The sequence below is a fragment of the Paramormyrops kingsleyae genome, chromosome 8 (genome assembly GCF_048594095.1).
Source record: "Paramormyrops kingsleyae isolate MSU_618 chromosome 8, PKINGS_0.4, whole genome shotgun sequence".
In the NCBI taxonomy this organism is placed as follows: Eukaryota; Metazoa; Chordata; class Actinopteri; order Osteoglossiformes; family Mormyridae; genus Paramormyrops; species Paramormyrops kingsleyae.
The window spans coordinates 22,635,975-22,656,832 of record NC_132804.1 but is presented as its reverse complement, the minus strand read 5'-3'; the positions used below and the strand labels follow the sequence as shown (position 1 = coordinate 22,656,832).

Here is a 20,858-nt window from a genome sequence, read left to right as displayed (position 1 = left end):
ATATCATGGCACTGGACTAACATTACTGAACCAATAATGACTGAGCTACCAATTAAATTTTTGTTATAAAACTGTCTATTAAAAATATAGCATGGTCACTCAACGAGGGGATTGTTCTCGAATGATGGGTCTGTGTTCTTTGGCTGTGTTCTTACAGCATCTGTAATCACTGAACGGTTTTATCAATGGGAGCAGTGGCCAAATGGAGCTGGCCGTGAGCCATGTGACCAGAGGTACACGACAATACCACGCATGGAAGGCTTTGAAACCACATAGAATGTGTGTTGTAAGCCGCACTGTGTCTTCCCCCAGAGGTGTGTTGATGTGCAATGGCTGCAGCCCCCACTGCAGAAGCTTTTTCATGACAAACCCAGTGTATGATGTTCGATAGAAAGCTTCCATTCTATACACAGGCATTATGCCTGTTAAAACAGAGCATGACTGGTAGACATTAGTTACTATAAATCAGGCTAATAAGTTACACACAGAATGTAGATAAATGACACGAAATTCAGAAGACAAACACAAATTTGGAGCCCAAAGATTCTCATCAGAAAAAACTCACAGACGTTTATACACATGTGACTATACATCATAAATGTGGTGGTGAACGAAAAGGTTAAAAAGCTGACTTCACCAGTAACTATACTGTACAAGGTGTGTTCATGCAGGCATTAATGTGCCTTAATTACATGTGAAGTGTAGGGCATGACCACTAGATAAAACACCATCCCTAAAAGCCCTATTATACAGAGCTATTATTGTTACAAAAGGGGACTTTAATAACTTTGAATGGCATTTCCAAAGCTTCAAATATCAACGTGCAACAAAGGTCACTTCAGCCTGGAGGCAAGAGGATGTCCACAGAAAGTGCAGAGGAGGAGACAGGTCAAACTGAGGAGGGCTAAATTTGGGGCTTAAATCCTGGCAAGGGGTGAATGTGAGTACAGTATATCGAAATTTGGCAAGTACAGGTACATAGGAATTTTTTGGTCTTCTTTCTAGACATGTACAGGTGAGAAGAAGCTCGGGGAATGGCCACAGGGTCAGCCATTAATCTCGCATCTCTGGAGCGTTTTTGGGGGGTTAAGGGCCTTGCTTAAGGGCACAATGCCGACGTGACAATACTGCTGTAGACAGAATTCAAACCCGCAACTTTGCAGTCACGGTTTGCATGATCTTCCCGTTTGGAGAATGTTTCCTCCCATACATGTTTAGGTGAATCGGTCTTTAAAGAAAAATGGCTCTACTTGAATTTTCACTTATGTAAATACTTGTATAATTGTATTTTGCAATCCCATTTGGTTTTTTCCCAAATAAATTATTTCCCTCCACACCATTTGACAGAAGAAAATTTGCATTCCAAAATCTGAAGCACCATAACAACATAAGAAATTTACAAACGAGAGGAGGCCATTCGGCCCATCAAGCTCGTTTGGGGAGAACTTAACTAATAGCTCAGAGTTGCTAAAATCTTATCTAGCTCTGATTTAAAGGAACCCAGGGTTTTAGCTTGCGCTACACTAGCAGGAAGACTATTCCATACCCTAACTACACGCTGTGGAAAGAAGTGCTTCTTCAAATTCATTTTAAAATGCTCTCCCGCTAATTTCCACCAGCAAAACTATTTCAGTCAATCAACGTAAAATATGGCTGACAGCAGCCAGTCATAACACAGTAACGAGTGTATAGAGTAACACAGGGGGCATTCAGCACAGAATTTCACACCATACGGACTTTCCCAAAAAGTGTTAAATATCAGCTCCTCTGTTTGTCTGACCATCATGATCAAAATTTTGTATTCAGAAAGCACACTAACCCAAAACTGCCCATAGTGTGCGCTTGTGTGTGAGCGTTTGTGTGTGAGCGTGTGCCCTGCCGTGAACCAGCATCCTGTCCAGGGTGTACCCTTGCCTTGTGCTGTCTGGGATCAGATCCAGGCTCCCCACAACCCTGTACTGCACAGGCAGTTGGTAGATGGATGAATGGCTTAGCTATTCCAGGAAACTAATAAGTGGGGCTGCCAAAAATCCACAAGGGATGACAGTAAACACAAAGATATAGTGTATGTAGGATACTTCTGGGTTCATTTTCACTGCCCACTTAACCAGGACATTCTGGAGCCTATGCAGTGAAGCACAGGTTCATCCCGAGCAGAACATCCATCCATCTCAGGGCATTTTACTGCCTCCCTCTCTCTTTCTCTCTTATATATACATATTTAATATATATAAAGAAAGAGCAATTATGTGGCAACAATATATATATATATTCTTTTGCATTCAAGGTGTCGACTATGAGTACTGAATGTTAGCTTACTGTTTAATGTATCCCAGACCTTGATATGCAGTTTTTACTAGGTAGTCAACATTATTCGCATCACGTGAGGGTAGTCAGAGTATTTTTTTGGCTCATTGGTATATATTTATAGGGGAGACCAATGACAGTTGTTGATTTTGTTCATTTTTAAAAAACTAGGAAAATCACAGAATGGAAAACCCTTTTTTTCCTTTCAAAGTAAAGTTGTATTAGTTTCCTACTACATCAGTGTTGTTTGGGTGAGTCCTGCAGGAAGATTACTGTATCCCTTTGAACAGCTGACCTCATTCAACAACTATAATAATTATGTCTATATCTGGGGAACTAGACCGAGCAGACAAGTACTTGGTAACACAAGAGCAAGTGTGCAAGCATAATGTATCCATTACATTTTTAAAGGTACACCCTAATCACTGTTAGGCTAATTAAGTGATGCAAGATGGACATCCAAAATGGCAGTTTCCTGGAGGTGCAGCCTGACAGTCCGAGACAAGTAGCCAGCTCAGCAAGAGCAGGGAGCACAAAGAGGCACAGGGGAGAGACTGGGTCTGGCAGGGCGGACGGGAACATGGCGCAGGACGGAAGCGTGAAAGCAGATCAGCCCAGCAAATGGGAGGCACTCTGCAGAGGAACAACAGGTGTTGCCCGGGGGGGTGGCAGAACAGGAGGAGAGCAGCACTCTATTATATGCAATTTCACGCTAGTGCATGGTCAAGAAATGCTCTGGCAAGAACATAGGGTAGTTAAGCTGGTAGACATGGACTTCTAACCTGAAGGTTGCTGGTTCACGTCCCAGGAGGGGGGGAACCCTCAATACAAGACTGTTACATGGCCTGATTCATTCATATCTTGCCACATCCGGACCATGGCACTGCCAGATCGTTGAATGTTACTCTTCAAAGACACTGAACTGTCATACATTTCTCATGCTTACTTTTAATCCTTTTCTACACACACACACTAATGATGAGAGAACAATGGAGTGGTGTCGGATGAAGTGGAATATTCAATATTCCATCACAAGGTAAACAATGGTGGAACAAGCGGAAAGACTAGCAAGGAGTGCTGCCCTGTAGGCAGAGACAGGAACTGACATTTATTTGGCAATGCTTCAGTTATTTTTTGTTGTCTTTAGTTCGTTTAGTGCAAATGTAACAATGTTATTACCTATTATACTTTTTTTCCTGACATTTTAGAATTGTGCCGGTTACTAGAGCTTCTACTGAATCAGATTTATATCTGGTCAGTTTCAAATGACGTCAACTTGTAGGTCTTTGCATCTCCAAAACTCAAAAAGACTGAGAACGCAAGGAGAGTGACCCTGGGCACCCTCTTCTTTTATTAACACGGATGAAGAGTCAGGCGTTCTTCACCCATCGAAGCGGGAGAAGCCTCAGCGCAGCCTACCCCGGGTTCCCGTGGGCTTTTACCGCGCTCCTGGAAAAGCCGGATTGGTTTTTAATGAATTGGAAAAGCTCCCAATCTGATGCAGTTGGAGATAAATGAACTGAGAATTTCCAGCTGTCGTAGAGTAAGGAGCTATAGTGAGACTGCAGCCCCCAAATCAAACTATGTCAGATTGATCGAGAGTTGGGTCATAGGAATAATGATGGGATTATTTACAAGAATAATTTTAAATAATTTACTCTCTGATTTACTCTCTTCTCCATCACATTCTCCTTCTGCAGGTTCATTAAATAAAAACCTGTACAACTTTACAGTTGTTTAACTACATCTCAAAATACCGAAGACATAATGGGGACAATATTTTTATTCAGGCAACAGAGCTGCAGGTAGCATAGTGACCACAGACCAGCTGTGACCTGAAGGTCACTGACTGAAGTCCCTGGAGGCTTCTTGTTTTGCTTCCCGGAGAAGGTAGTTAACCTAAAATTGCTTCAATACCTGGAGAAACTGTTGGTTATTTGACATCAGTGTCATTTAAATGTGAGCGTCACATACTGTGCAAGTCTTAGGCAGTCAAAGAACACTGTTTAAATGATCTTTGTGTAAAACCATGATATTGTCCGTCAAAATGTCTTGGTTTAGCTATTTTGAAACCTCCTCAAAAAGTCACCCCAGTATTTGCAGCAACCATCCAATAATTGTATTTGTTGACTTGACCACTATCGTATCACGTTTGGCCAATCAATACCTCCTCAATTTATTTAGTTAATAAAATTAATTTTGTGAGCTGGTGGAAAATTTTAAACAACACGTGGAATGGCTGGGGTGACCCTGAGGAGAGGTTTGGAAACTGAAGCGGTGTTCATCTAGCCATCCTACGAGATATCAGTAACTTTTTGGAGAACAGTCCTTTTTCATTGTGTTACTGTTTGTTTTTATTCCAGTGATTTTTTTGGGGGCAAACATACACTTGCTACGCCTTTACACATGTTCCTTAACGGTCTAAGACTTTTGCACAGTGCTGTTCCTTCCCTTCATCCTTAGTTTGCCTGAAGCCAGCGGTTTTTGGGCCCCCAGAAGGCTTGTCCTTCCACCTCCTACACCTGCCTACGCCTTTCAGATTCTCCTGTGCTACCTCCGAGCTCTGGATCACTTACCAAAGGATCCGTCTGATGAGCCGACGGCATTACAGCAGCTCACACATGGGAGCGACAGTTTAGACGAAAGTCTGTCTTTTAAGCCTTTAGCGTCTTCAACAGACAGACCGGCTCTTCCAGGCACAAGGTAGCTCTCATTCATCTACCCACCTCAAGAGCTACGGGCCCCACAGTCACTCCGGGGGAGGGAAACCTTAAGTCAGGAAGCGGAGACCTGGGACGCACCATGTACCTGTGACAGGTGGTCCCAAAGTGCCAGCAAATGGTGCATTATTGAAACAGACTGACTTGAGAGCAGGCGATTTATACGCTATGCGGGGCTGCAGATCGGTGCAGTCGCTGATGTCATCGCTCCCTACAGACTCCGGTCAATTCAGAGAGCCTAAAAAAAGCAGATTACGTCCCCGTCTCCCCCCTTATAACCCTCCCCCACCCTCACCCGCCCGCAACAGCTCAGGAACAAAGATGTTCAGCCTGTTGCTGCCCGTCGTGTTTTAAGTTTTAAAGTAGCCCAGATGCATTCTGGGTATCCAGTTGAACTTTTGTTCAATTGTTCAATCATTTTGACAATTGAACATCATCATATGTGGAATCTCTCCCTTACTGACTCCACCTTTACCGACACAAAACAGATTAATCTGTGAAAATCCAGTCTATAAATATGACCCACATGACCAGTCTGACCAGCACCAGACAATGCCTGATTGGTACTGAATGCTTGCCCTGGCTCAGCTGTACCGAAACCTTTGTCATGAATAGTAAATCTAATTGAAATTCCCAGGTTTTTGTTGTGCAGAGGATTCGTCGTCACAGCTGCGGAAATCAATTTTACATGCAGCCCGCAGATGTTTCATCCCAAAGGTACAAATGAAACGCTGAATCTATCGATTACAGCTCCATTAGAATTGTAAAATCGAAAATCTTCAAAACATTAACGAAAGAGGAAAAAGCCAGTAACTTATTAAACTGGAAATTATTAGCTGCTGCAGGAAGCACTTGGTATTGCACAGCTTCCTGCTCCGAATGCCCCCCTTTCCCACAACCACCCCACATCCTCGGGGATCAAACCTGACCGGTCGGCCATTTCAATGTAGACTCGAGAGCGGCAGAGAATTCTAGAGACTGACATTCCGGAATCTTGGAAAATACATGGTAAGAAAAAAAGGAAAGCAAAACCAAGAAGAAACCTAGACTTGCATCATGAAAGTCCACAGGAAAACACACACACTAAATACAGTGTTGACATTTAGAGTGGACTGATAGCTCGGGGGGGGGGGGGGGGGGCAACTGGGAAGGAAAGATGAAAGAGAAAAAGAAACAAACAACATAAAGAAAGCAGGGTAAAAGGACAAACGAGGGTAAAGAGGAAAAATCCCTCCCCACAATACTAATGATTTGTACAGCAGCCTGTGTGGCTCATCCTGCCGGTGCCTATCGATAAACCAGATCCTCGTATAGTAAAGCCCCATTTTACAAACTTAATCACCCAGGAAGATTACAGGCATATTAATGTAGGGCAAGAGCAGAGGTTAATGGCTGTTTGCGTGTATGAAAGCCACATTCGAAGGCAAGGATTGCGGATGTCTGGTAAAAAATAATAATAATAATAATAATAATCATACAAACATTCTGCAGGAGCTTCAAGATTGAACATTAGCTATAACTTTAATTCTTATTTTGCACAAACAGGAACATTCTTTAAAGAAGAATATAAGGGTGTCAAAACCACATGGTCCGGATTTTTGGCAAAAATCAGGGGAATAAATGAGGTAAAACAGTATTTGTGGCTGTATTTTATTAGGAAGGAAGAAAAGCAGAATGGCACAGTACAGGCTGTCCAGCCTGGGAGTGGAGATACAGCACGCTGGGCAGACGGCGGCATTCTCTCAGCTGCCGTTGGCCTGAAGCTCGTCCCCGGACCTGGCAGCTGCCTGCAGAGTGCGCCGCGCCATCTCCAGTGCCCCCTCCTGGGTGCTGTTCCCCCCGATGAAACCGCCAGCGTGGACGAAGATGCAGCCCGGGATCCCACTGAGGGCGGACAGGGCCTCGTCCCGCACCCCGCGCCACTCGTCCGGCAAGGACAATCTGGAGGGCAGATGGGCACACAGTCGGTGACTTTGGGAGGGGAGGGGGGGGGGCACGTGCGCTTTCGGCCGCAAGGACAGGATGGAAGTTGGGCGGGGGGGGCGTGTGGAGGGGCTGGGCGGGGCAGGATAAAGGATTGGCCTTGTTTTCCGGGTTCGACACTCTCCACTTGTTTATTGTGGCTCTTTTTAAATTCACAGGGCCAGAGGGAGAAACTTGCCGAATCAGATGGCTGACATTTCTAAATCAGGCAGATAATTGCTGATTGCAGTGGTGGAGATCCGGGAGGCCGAACACTGCAGACGGTTCCCCGTGCACGAGCGGTCAGACACACACGGCCGCAAATCAAATAACATACAGGCAACACATAGTTAGAGGTCTTGCAAGACTAGACTATTGCAGCTCGTGCTATCAAGCCACTGCAGATGATTCAGAAGACAGCGGCATGTCTGATATTCACTCAGCCTGAACGTTTTCATGTCACACCCCTCCTTGTCTCTCATCACTGGCTCCCTATTGGTGCAGACATCCAGCACATGATAAGTGTCACTCCAGAAGATTCTCTTATGTAGTTTCCCGGTGGTGGAATGAACTGCTGAGCCAGAAGAAACACCTCAAAACTCATGTATCCCATGAATTCCTCTACTAACCCGATGCCTTTTTACATTCCCTGAATGTTCTTGTCTTGCACTTCTGCTCCTTGAATAGTCTTACTAGCTTCTTGCTGTTAGACGTTGTTGTGTAGATCTTCCTCCTCTGCTGCTCACACTCATACTGTACCTGCGCATTCATTGGAAGCTCAGCCTAGCTGCACATATGCCTTGTTTGTAATGTGGTATTTGCCTCACTTGTATGTCACTTTGGCAAAAAAAGCCTTTGCTAAATACGTAAGATGTAAAAACAGGGTTCGTTTCATATTTTATAATAAAAAAAAATACATGAATGTTTTCAGATTCAGCATTTTTAAGCCTTGTAGTGTTGAGGGAGAGGTATCAGGGCCAGTAGCAAACTGGTTAAAAACAAAGACTCGTAACAAGGTCGCCACTTTGAATCCCATGAGGGTCCCAAGATACTAAGCCAGAAAGGTGAGGTTTGGATGAAAACATCAGCTCAAGTGCAAATCATGCCATCGGCTCATTGAAGGCACTGGGCAGGCAGGGGTTCCAGGCCGACCGGGAAAATGGCACAAGAAACAAGGCCCCCGGCCAAACCAGTAGGGGGCCCGGACATTATCTCGAGGAATTGCGGCCATTTGAGTCTCTACCCACTGATACAATTTCTCCAACATGCCGGTTCAAGCAAAAGTACAAGTGAAACTGAGCAATCAAAGCAGCTGTAACCTTTAACGGAACATCCTCCTTTCAGGAAACACACCAGCAGCAAGTCCACCTTAATGAGTTCTGCTGCCGAAGTAGAAAGGGCAAGAAATGCAGGCTTGGGGAGAGGAAGGACCCCGTGGCTGGCTGGCCTTCCTAATCTCAGCCTGCCGAAGCACCGACAGCGACTAGGCAGTCAAAAGCAACACACTTCACAGCCGCTGCCCAACACGAGGAGGGGGGAGGGTCAGCAGATCCCAAAATCCATCTCAAGCAGCCCATCTCCTCACATTAAACAGAGATAAAACATTCTTTCAATGCCGTTATGTAAAGAGACCATTACACAGAAGAGGCACTGTGCTCAGGCCGCGACAAACTCGCGAGATGTGAGACGAGTTACACAAACTACTACAGAGAGATTTATATCACACCGTTACGCAAAGAGAAGGGTTAGGGAGTCTCCATTCAGTCTGCTGAGGCACCGTATTCCTGGCTTTCAAAGGATATCCAAAAAGAAGCAGCTACCATCGCACCATCCTGTTTTTGGACAATGGGACTGAATTTACAGTCTTGTCACTAGAAAAAAGGCCCTTAACTCCAAACCAGCCTGTTCAAGAGTGATAATCAATTAAGAAACACCCATATTCAGATTGGTTCAAGCGCCACGCCTCACCAGGGACTGGCTGAGCTCCCTCTGGGTTTGGGGAAGGAGAGAAAGAGAGAGAGAGAGAGAGAGAGAGAGAGACCTACTGTTGCCATAGTAACAACATGATTCTTAATTGACCCTACCACATGTCGTCACTCTGCCGGCCTGGGTGCAGGATAAACACCCAGTGCCCCCCTCCCCACCCATTTCCTTAAATCTCTAGGCAAATATAAAAACTGCTGTCACCACCTGCCTGATGAGATCATACAACCTTTCCACAGTCCAATGTGCATCTACACTGAAGGATTAAGTCACATGACAGCACTGAGAAGAGCCACTCTGCAAGAATGGTGGCAGGTAAATGAGGACAATCAAAACAGACAGTAACACTCCCAATGAATAGCCTCTCCTTAAGGCACTCGGAGAGGCAAGATCACAGCACAGGCACACAAATATACTACAATGCACATATGAACACACATACACCTCTGGTAAAATCCGGAAAAAATTAAGAGAACACAGCAAAATTTTGTTTCAGTCATTTCTCAATTTTTGGGTATGCACTTGTATAAAATAGACATTTTTTGCAACCTGGCTCTTCCCTGCTTCTCACTGATGAAGGGCTTCTTCCTCACTTTATGGGTCTTCAGTCCTGCTTCTAGGAGCCTGATACGAACTTGTGCTAGCAGTGCACTTCACACCATTCAATGAGTCCCATTCTTCTTGAAGGTCACTGGAGGTCATCCTTCAATTTATGAAGCACTGCCGCAAAATTTGACGGCAGGGGCAATTCTTGGGGGGGGTGGCGGGGCAGTGCCCCCAAGACAACATGCATAGCCTCCCCCCCCCCCCAATGTGGCCCCCTAAATACATATACTGCAAGGGTCTGAAATAAATGTATTACTCTTATTATTATGGTTTACATTTATATGTGTGATGTAAAATGTTATGCCCTGGGATCAGGCAAAACACAAACGTAAGAACATTTTCCTGCCAGACTCGTAACATGGGGGGGCGCCGCGTGGTCGAGCCGCTTCACTTGGTGAAAAGCAAAGTTAACGACAGAAAAAGATAAAAGGCTTCTGGAAGCAAGACAGTGTAAACAGGAAATCGGTTTAAGTTACATGTTTGTAAAAACTGTCAAATGTAACTGCAAAGCATCGCCTAAATAATATAATGGTTTTCAAAATTCTCTTTTGCTTCTTAATGCTGACAATCTAGTGTAAGTAATACTTGGAGGAACTTATGCTCAAATATATCTGCCCCCCCAACAGTACAACTGGCCCCAGTCTGACCTCCCTAGTTGAAATGGTCTAGAACCTCCACTGGCTGATGGTCATCTCTGCCATTAGAAAGTCGCTTCTGCCCTCTGCCTGGCTGGTTTCTGGTTATTGCCAGAGTCTCCTGCTTCACCTTGCTCTTGTGTACTGCTGTCTTAGAGACTTCAAGTCTGGAAACAGACTGCCTCACAGTTTAGCCTTCAAAACCAGGACTTATAAATGCAGATTTTTTTTTAAATAGAGTGGTCTCTTAATTTTTTCCAGAGCTGTCTATGCAGCTTAATGAGATTAAATAGAGGTCATTTCCTTAGAGGTGCTGCCAGTGCTTAATTTGTGCTGGAGTTCGGCTTGGGGATCTCTGGCTCTGAGCAGTCCACGCTCTCGCACCTCTCTGATGTGCTCCACCTCCTCAAATGCTACACTCAATACAGCTAAACTTTGGAATAAATGCAAACTGAAATAAACAAATGTATATCTACAAAATCATTTGATTTTTTTTTTTTTTACATACATCCTAAATTAGCTTGTTTCGCTTATCTGACATTCAATTTTTAAGGGAAAAAACACATGTTGCGTACACAGAAAGAAATTACTTTTTGACCACTAAAATAGATGAGATAATGCGCCAGGTTGTTAAAACAAAATAAAAGAAAATGTCAAAAAGACTAAAAGAGTAAAATGTTCAGTTTATTTTGCCAAAGAAACAAAGCTATCAGAAGCCAAGCAGAGATGCAGAAATGAACCAGAAAACCTGAGGGAAGGACAAGCAGGCAGTAGGGAGAGAAGCAGCATGGAGATGGCGAGGAGAGGAGCAGCGTTTGTGGATGCTAATGCTAATGAGAACAAGCAGAGAGAGAGGAGAGGAGCAGCGTTTGTGGATGCTAATGCTAATGCGAACAAGCAGAGAGAGAGAGGAGAGGAGCAGCGTTTGTGGATACTAATGCTAATGAGAACAAGCAGAGACAGAGAGGAGAGGAGCAGCGTTTGTGGATGCTAATGCTAATGAGAACAAGCAGAGACAGAGAGGAGAGGAGCAGCGTTTGTGGATGCTAATGCTAATGAGAACAAGCAGAGACAGAGAGGAGAGGAGCAGCGTTTGTGGATGCTAATGCTAATGAGAACAAGCAGAGACAGAGGAGAGGAGCAGCATTTGTGGATGCTAATGCTAATGGGAACAAGCAGAGACAGAGAGGAGAGGAGCAGCGTTTGTGGATGCTAATGCTAATGAGAACAAGCAGAGACAGCAAGGATGAGCAGCATTTGAGGATGCTAATGGTAATAAGAAGGAGAAGAGTCAGGGGAGGAGCAGTATTTTGGGATGCTAATGCTAATGAGAACAAGCAGAGACAGAGAGGAGCAGCGTTTGTGGATGCTAATGCTAATGAGAAGGACCACAAAAGTGCAACGCAGTTGCAAATGAAAAGCTTGTTGTAACTACCACGTGTCGACAGTATATTGCCACATGTTTAAGTAAGTAATCGTACAATATTGTTGTTAAAATTGCTACAGTTCAGGGATTTTTTCCTGTATTACGCCTTAAATAACCTGACAGCATGTCCATGAAATCTCTGTACATTTTATGAGAGAATCAAGCCATCCACCATCCGTCCATCAGCTGATGATAGATAACTCACCAAGACAATGGTTCAAAACAACCCAAATACAATCCACATCATAATTACTTCTGGATAATTCCACAGCACTGTGATTGATGAAAAAAATACTGACTGGAAGCCTGTGACTTTGGTTACGGTAAACTTAATACGGGGTGAAACCCTCATATGTGGGTATTGGATGTTGCTGGATGCATCATGCAAGCATCTTATTTCACCCAGTTTCCCTTTTCCCTAATATCCAGCTTTGGCTAAAGAAGCGTGAACATTCAGCATCAAATACACAGGAAGCCAAGGGGAAAAACACATTTTCACAGCACTTTAACTGTTATTTGCAGGCTTAAATGAAGTGTTACCAAAAACAGGCGTCATCTGTCAAGTCTCCAGGCCAATTTTATACTGGAAAGCTGTCCTCCTCAACACTCAGCAGAACATATGTCACCTCGCCTTAAGTGTCCGTGGTTAATGCTGATGAGGCGCGACAATATCTCACATCAACACACTTGCCGCACATTTTAAGAAATTTACCTGCCAATTTCGAGGAACGGGAAATGTGAAGTAGCAATTTTAGTATACTTTTGGAAATTGGACAAGTGGCTGGCAGAAATGCCGAGTAAGACATGACACTTTAGAAATAAAAAGACAAAGTCAGAGTACTGTAATGGCTCTTAAGATTTAATATGTCAGACCCCTTCCGTGCTGTATAAGTGCTTGAAAAAGACTGACAAAGGCACATAATGGCGGCATTTGAGCAAGGCTATTACCTGTTTTGGAAGGTGTGCAGGGCCGCAGGTACGCACTGAACCCTCCATTGGCCATTCTGGTCCTGGTACAGGACAAACTTGATGGACGTCTCCACATTAAGCTCTGTTTCCAGCGAGAAGAGATGCTCCTTCCATGGGCAGCCCCCCTGCTCTAGCAGAACCACCTCCCCGCTCGGGTCCACCTGGAACATGAACACCGAACACTCATCTGGGCCTCTAGTCATTTGTAATGGCAGGAAGGCGGCTCTGAAACCAATAGTGGGAGGGGTTACCATGAGCTGCCAATCACTGTCTTCCGTTGGTTTAAAAGCCATTCAAGTAACCAATGGGAAGAGGGCTAACCTGACCGTGAGCTTCAGCACAAGATTATCCCATTAAACACTATGACCCATTTAAAACATTTCTGGATGAACACCATACCCAAGGGTACAACAGCAAGACCCATTCTTGAGAGTAGAGCATGCAATGGTGAAATTAAGGGGCTACGCTACATGCTGTCTCGTACTCTGCTATCATATTTCTGTTAGCAGTCCCAAGTAAAATTTGTAGCTACCGACTGCAACCTGAACAGGGGGGTACCTGGGTCCGCTTCTCCATGGCTTTCTTCACCACTGCACGGGCCGGCAGCCAGGAGTTCTGGTAAAAGTCCAAGCGATCCAAAAACTCCGTCCCCACCATCTCCAGGGCCTTATGAAATCCCTCCTGTGAAAAACCGACATCATGTCTTACCGACCTTGCAAAATACGTTTTACATTTAGATTCGTTATGAACAGAAAACAAACTTCCACGTGTTTTGAGAGCGGTATCATAAACGGAGAAAAGGCCTGCCTGTGGACATAGTGGACTGAAACGCTTTTATGTGTTTGCTGCTTTATTTGAAGCAGACAACAAATACAGGCATCATTTATTTTTGTCTGAGGCTTCCGTTTGGAATAAAGAAAATGTCTATACTGAATAATTGTATATTTGCAAACAAGGAAGGAAACCATATATTTGCATTTTGTTTTGGCTACACATCGTTTTAATAAAACTGTTTTTTGTGTGGTTTTGATTTAAATCTGAACATTTAGCACAATGAAAATATGTATCCCTAATCTGCCTAAAAATACCCAGATAATGTTTTTGGTCCATATCGCACAGATCATACAGCGGAGATGAGGGACATGCAGGTTCCCAAGTCTGAAGTTGAGTGTTTTTTTTTTTTTTGTTTTAGCAGACATGTGATAACCACATTAAGGTATTTAAATGTGTTTTCAATAACCCGATTACTGGATTTACATGACTTGCTCATTAAAAACACAGGAGAACATCTTAATCAGTTTACCGCATGTAAACGTAACCATAGTCAGTTAAAGAAACAGATCTCACTTATTTTGTGGTTACATGTCCCTCCTCTCCTCTGGATGGTCCGTAGGGCTGAGTGATACTAACCAAAAACCCTACCTGGGTATTAACCACCGTAATATGGTACTGGATGTACAAAACCCCATTCCAAATGACTGGCGAGATTACTCTGTAATTGGTCAGAATTGTGCTCAGTTAGATCTCTGCTCATTGGCTCTTTCTGAGTATCCCGGATGTTTTCCGTTTTTCTGAACCTGAATTTCTCAACCCAAATTTTTGTGAATCCTACATTCCTGAATCTTACAAACCAAACTTTCCAGAGCTGAATTTTACAACCCGAACTTGAATTTTTATTACCACATAAGCAACATAAATTCAAGTTCAAGAAATAAATTCAAATTTGATTTCTTTCAATCAAGTTAAGATAAAGGTATTAAATTTCGGGTTCTTTAATTCACATTCAGGTAAACATATTCAAATTCAGGTTCTGGTATTCAGGTAATGAAATTCAGGTTAACATATTCAAATGTGGGTAAATAAAACCTAATTCAGGATGTGGTGAGTCTGATTCAATGCCATAGAAAAGGCATAAAAAAAATTACCAAATCCCATTTTAAGAACCAAATGAACTATGGGTCTTTTAAGCATAAGAGTTCAGAGAAGATAGAGCAACAGAGCTGATGGTGACAGGGATGATGATCAACAGCACAAAACACAAGCTCAAAATCAGCCCCCTGATGGACATTAAGCTTCCAGAAGGGAAGTCATCACAGCTACTGCGAAGCCAAACCCGCATGTGGAATCATGCAATTATTCACACAAAGGCAGACATGAGACATTTGATAACGTGACCATAAACCCATCAATAAGGAGCAGTTTCTGGCAGATTGCGTGGCTGCCTGTGTTTCCCCAATCAGATTCACAGGGCAGCCTGTTGGCAGAAACGTGGATGAAACAGATGAACAGAAAAATGCTGCTAAAATGCTCCATGCAAGTGACACCCAATAACTACAGTGACGACAAAAAAAAATCCAGACTGACAGTTTTTACATAAATGAATTGATGGGCCAAGTTAAACTTTGCTCTCTCGTCTCCATGCATTTCTTTGCACAATATCCACAAAGCTGCCAAATTCTGAACTTTGAATATCGTCATGCTGTGTTGACTTACTGAAAATGCATCACTTAAGAGGGTATTGTGTAAACTTGCTAAAACTGGCCTCCACTTCTATAAACATTCTTCCTCCTAAAACATGCACACTCTTTTTGTTAGCTAGGGATGACATATTCCCCAGAAGTGAAGAAAAACCCACCATCTCTTTGGGCATTAAAAAGGTCAAAGCCTGCATTTTCAAACCTCTAGAATCAATTACATCATTAACATATCAGCCTCTCGGAGTAACAGAAACAAACTCAAAAACAACTGGAAAAAAAATCAGTTGAGTAAAAGCTTCTTTTGCTAAAGATATGTTTCAAACTGCAGTTAATATGGAAATACTTTACGGCGGCAAAAACATAATTTAAATAAAAAGCTTCAGCAGGCTTTCTGAGTGTGTAAAATGGGATGTTCTAAAATGCGTAAAAGGAGCTTAACATAGATTAATGTACCGAAACTACATCTTTGGAAAACTATATTTACCCCTACTTCACTGATCAAAAGTAAATTCCATTGCTTAATTCATGAAATTGTAATTCAAAGACAAATATGTAAAATTCAGCTTAACCCTCCTCCTATCCATAGAAACTGATAATAAGGAAACAGCTTGAAGTAGTGAAATAGTGACCTAGAAAACAAAATTTAAAATTCAGAGAGGAATCTCTCAAATTTCATTCAAATGGAGAAAAAACTAGCCCAACATAAAATGCACATTCTGAATATTTGCTGTTTCTTAATTTTTCTCCATGGAAGAAGCGTTTTTGTTAAAAGATGGAAATGTAAGTTATGTACACCCTGTCCTCTCCTTTTGTTTGTGTGTGTGTGTGTGTGTGTGTGTGTGTGTGTGTGTGTGTGTGTGTGTGTGTGTGTGTGTGTGTGTGTGTGTGTGTGTGTGTTACAAGTCATCTATAACCATTTCCCAATTCTATGTTTTATAGATTCAGTGCATTTCCCAAAAGAATATGGTCAGCAGTGTGTGAATGAAACTTGGTTTTCCTAGGTTGTTTTTTTGGGACTTTAAGCCACATTAAGCTTTCAGTTCAGTTTAAAACATCCTGTAAAATCTGAATATATCAGCAAACAGTAACAGGATTTACATCACAGCATATAGGTGCATCCATCTGAGATTTGATAGGACCTAAATCTTGGAGAATGTTACCACTATGACCTACTTGTCGACTGGCTGACACTGAATTAAACAGGGCAGATTCCATTTATGACAGAGGATAAAGGAAAACAAAGCTACTGGGGATTGCGGCACACAGTTTAACAATGCATTTCATTAAAATATGGATGAGGATTAAACAGAAAAACAGCAACAGTCTGCTTTTATTTTTTAAATTGCTTTGCATAACCTACCGCCACTAACATTTAAGACCTAATCTCAGGAAATGAGCTGATTCACTCAGGCAGATCTGAACACTAATTATTTCTAGATGTTAAAAAGCCACTTTAACAAGCACTTTAACCACCATAACCACCCCTCCCCCCCAGTTCCACAAACACAAAATTCAGGATGCTCACTCGCATTTTTCCTCAAGATCCAAAAACACACATACAGGAAAATGCACTGCTAAATTATATACACACACACATATAAAAATAGCTAAGCATGCTGTGTGTGTTTCAGATCCGTGGATGAGTAATCATCTCTTGGCAGAGGAGGAGTAGCATGCTGGGATTTGGAGTTCAAAGTATATGAACCATATGGCCTACTAAAGACATTTAATCCAAAACAGTACGGTACACTACTGATGCAACGTGAAAGTCCAAAACTGGCAATATGAGAGCTGCCCGTCCACTCACCTCCGTGTCCTGGTTCGCGCTATTCCAGCGAGGATTGAGATGGCTGACACGGGAACTCAGGGCTGTGGAAATGGCGTAGCGAGGTTCGCCGTCATGCTGAGAGATGCCATTGTCAACCGCATCCACTTCCTCCACAAAGTTCTCGTAAAGCTGTCGCGGGTAAAATGCATGTGACCAAGCGTCATTCAGGAACATTCAGCTTTACATACCTCCGGCCAGCAGGTGTCCCACTGCCAGAAGCTCTCACCTTATCATACAGCACCTCCAGTTGACTGTCGTCGCTCTTTAGTTGAGTGAGCTGGCTCAGCAGACGGCGACCAAAGTGTAGATACACCAGACCAGCTGAGCTTAGCTTAGTGACCCAGGGCTTCTCTGGGCACAGGCTACTGAAGGTCTCCTTGAATGTCCTACAAAAAAATGTTTAGCACTCTAAGAACAGATTACAATTTTCATTAGGAACCTTACAGTCCTCTGCAGCCATTTATTATAAGATACCCAAAGGTATTACAAGCTACCATACACCTCTATCTATCTATTAATTTATTTATTAAAACACCCCCACGTCACCTACTGAAAATCCTATAAAGCCCACATCAGTTCTGAAAAGTAATCCAGTTGATGTACAGAGGGCTCAAAATTGAAAATTTTTATCTACTCAATAACAGACCCCGAACATCTGTAGGGTTATTTTAAAAAGGGTTAACCCCAAAAGATTTAGCAGCATGTGGGGTTTTGGTTCACATTTTTTAATCACATCAAAAATTAATTTAGTGAGCTACATTTAGTTTCCACCGCAATTTTTGAAGCAAAATTTTGGACAGTTTCCACATTCAAAAAGCCAGAGGAAGCATAAAATATATTCATTTATAATTTACTGATTCAAAGTCAATATGTTGACCAAAACACTGACAGATTTAATTACCCAACTAAAAATAGAACTTGGTGGTTTACTTGGGACAAGTAAAACACACAAAAAGCTTTTTATTCTTAAGTAGAAGTAACTGACTCATCTGACGACAATTTGGTATTTTACTCAAGTTATCATCATATTTTACTAATGTTTTTATTTTTTAAAGGGTAATTGCCTTGCCTAATTTATTCAACTTGGACTGGTAGATTTTAAAGTTACATATAACTGCATCAGCCATAAAATATATTATAATATATATATTATATAAATCAGTCAAATCTGTGTCATGTTAAATCTCATGTGAGAAAACAGCCAGAGCTCACGAATTACACAGATCGCGTAGCCGAGCGCATGCGCAGATGATCAGTGAGCGATGGGGAGACTGTGCCTGATCATTTTCAGTCTGCTTAACCTACGTTACTGATGCATATTGCTTCTGACAGCGAAGGAATATGATTAATGGTTGCCATGCTGAGTGCTGGAGGACGGCGCAGTCATTAGCGGACTAATTGACAGAACTAAATCATCCCTGCATCATTAATTAAGCCAGAAAAAATATGAAAAAATGAGAGGTAATACGGCATACTATAAGGTCATGGCAGTAAGTCGGTGTCGATCAGAGCGGTGAAACAGAAAAATATACAAAACGTGCCCTCTCTTGCAATACACAATTCATGCACTCGTCCGCAAGTGAAGGTCTCATTAAATGATGGACATTAACAGCGGCACACCACCTGAGCACGCCGGGAAGGGGGTCTATGGGCTACCATAATTATCCACGCCCCACTGTGAAACGCACAGTAGCGTCCTCCAAGATTATTTAGAGTGTTATTGTTTCACACGAAGAAAATCTGACTTCTATGATCACAAAACAAAAAAAACGTCTTGATCCTTTCATCACGTTCAGATCTAGGCAGGGTGAAAGTTTCAGTATATCTTTACACACACACAAACGTCGGTAAATAATACACAGATTCAATAATAACTAAACAGCTCGTTCAGCTGTCATGGTTGATAGAGCCAGAAAGTAATTGAAAAGGTCGCACGGCTTGATGGTGTATTACGACAGTTTGAGACTACCATTTTACGGCAGCAACGCACCTCTGGTGATGGTCATAGCGGTGTTTCTTTGAATCATATTCACCTCCAACATCCACAACAACATCACACTGCGTCAGCAGATCGGGGTTTCGGGTGCGAAGGATTTCTGCATCCTGTTAATTTCAAATCGACAAGTCAATCAGTCAATATCGCCAATAGCTACGGCCAGAATCCACACAGCTAAAAGTAAACTAAAACAAATCTTTATTAGTGATGATTTTCAGTTTCTAATTCTAAAACCTAATAAGAATCAGTCGCCAACCAAACTTTTTTAGTGTGACGAAAAGACTTCCTGTACACGAATGACAATCTAACTAACGATAACTAGCCATATACAAGAGCAAATTATGTAAGTTTCGTCCATTTTCTATCTGACAGTGCCTAATACCGTTCTGTTTCCCCGAAAGATATGTTTTCCGTCTTTGTTTCGGTTATACGTTGGGAACCAACAGTTCATTATCTTACGAAATAAGAAAGCACATGCACAGACAGGATTTGCCATTTTCTTACAACCTTGTATTCAGGGAGCTGCCGAAGAAAGAAGCATGCCAAAACCTCGTCACAATGAAAGGTACCATTGTGTGTCCCAATTTTAGCTAACGGCATATTCTCTCTATGTTTGCGCTTTGCTTCTGGCGATTCCATGCAATTTTTGTTCAGCGTAAGTAATAGTCTTGCAAAAGTTACCGGCCGCAAATGTATCACAGGAAAGCTAACACAAGTACTACAATTAAAACTTGCAAATATACGACTGACAACGGGATAGGTGCACCGCAAATACGAGTATGAAATCATGAACTTCTTGCGCGGCAAAAACTATCCATGTGCATGGGAAGGAACATTGTGAACGGACCGGCGGATGTGACGTCGATGATGTTCCAACCAATGGCGTTGTAGAAAATTTTACAAGGCGAGAATGCATGCGTTGCTGCTTAATGAAAGATATGACACTGACGGCTATGTAGAAAAATATATGTTAGGAAAAGTTAGTTTTTAAAAAAAAAGCTTTTAGTAAGTGATGCTACTTTGGATCCTTAAGTAGAATGCACAGTATTATGAAAATATGGTCTAGATAAATGGTTTCCCCAAGTGAGACATCTTATTTTTTATATCTCAACTACACCACACCTTATTCATCTAATCTCAGCCTTAGAGGTTCTAATGGAGTAGTTTGGAAACCGTTGTCTTAAATGATGACCTTGTGTGTTGAATATTCCATAATCATAAGCATTTATTTATTTAACAAAACATTGCAACCAAAACTGAAGGCCATCCATGAGGAATTTATCATAAACCTTGAGAATCATATAATGATGAAATTAATATGTGGGGGAAATATTTGGTGTTGGACAATGTCAAATAACTGCATTATGAATAAAAAGCTTAAAGAAATGTAACTGCAATTCAACTTTTGTAATTGCAGTAAAACAGACTGACTGGTGCAAAATCTTTACAGAAAGCATAATCCAGGAAGGAGATGCAGGGAACATCCTAGGCAGTGATTGGAAGGTTGCAGGTTCGAGCCGCAGCCTCCCCAGAATAGTCACATGTCTGTTGGGCCCCTGAGCCTGTGCTGTGTCCCCCAAGCTTGCGTTCACCTGTATATGTGTGTCTCATGCAGAGCCAGATGGGGTAGCCAAAGATAAGCATTCCAATGCACCATTTTACAAGGCACAAAATTGAACCTTAGGGGCAGAATCAAGACACCAGTTCACCTTAACTAAATGTCTTTGGAGGAACCCAGACTACCTAGGATCAACACATATTGCAGGTTAAAAAAATAAATAAATCAGTCACACTACCATGGAGGCATGAGGTCAGAGGAATACATTCTAGGCCCACATGTAGTGAAATGAAAAATCCTTTTTTTATCCAACGTTGCTGACTGTAGCACCTTCTAGAGCAGCGATTCCTTGGGGACCCACAGACAGTCCACATTTTTGCTCCCCCCTGGC

The 20,858-nt window shown here is 42.4% G+C and overlaps 1 protein-coding gene across 1 annotated transcript; it reads right to left on the bottom strand.

Moving 5' to 3' along the window:
* Positions 1-6,529: 6,529 nt before the first annotated feature.
* Positions 6,530-19,750, bottom strand: myg1 (myg1 exonuclease). The gene is made up of 7 exons (XM_023795262.2): positions 19,417-19,750; positions 18,904-19,016; positions 17,140-17,299; positions 16,893-17,042; positions 13,167-13,289; positions 12,588-12,769; positions 6,530-6,968 (listed from the first exon to the last, which is right to left on the bottom strand). Exons 1-7 carry the CDS (start codon positions 19,696-19,698, stop codon positions 6,770-6,772), a joined length of 1,209 nt encoding a protein of 402 aa, XP_023651030.2. The 5' UTR covers positions 19,699-19,750; the 3' UTR covers positions 6,530-6,769.
* Positions 19,751-20,858: the final 1,108 nt, after the last annotated feature.

Coding starts and splice junctions, on each gene's coding strand:
- myg1 (XM_023795262.2), bottom strand. CDS start 19,698: ATGATTTCATACTCGTATTTGCGGTGCACCTATCCCGTTGTCAGTCGT. Junction 17,300..18,903: donor CGCTATGACCATCACCAGAG/GTGCGTTGCTGC, acceptor ATTTTTTTGTAG/GACATTCAAGGAGACCTTCA. Junction 6,969..12,587: donor CTGCACACCTTCCAAAACAG/GTAATAGCCTTG, acceptor TCTGCCCTCCAG/ATTGTCCTTGCCGGACGAGT.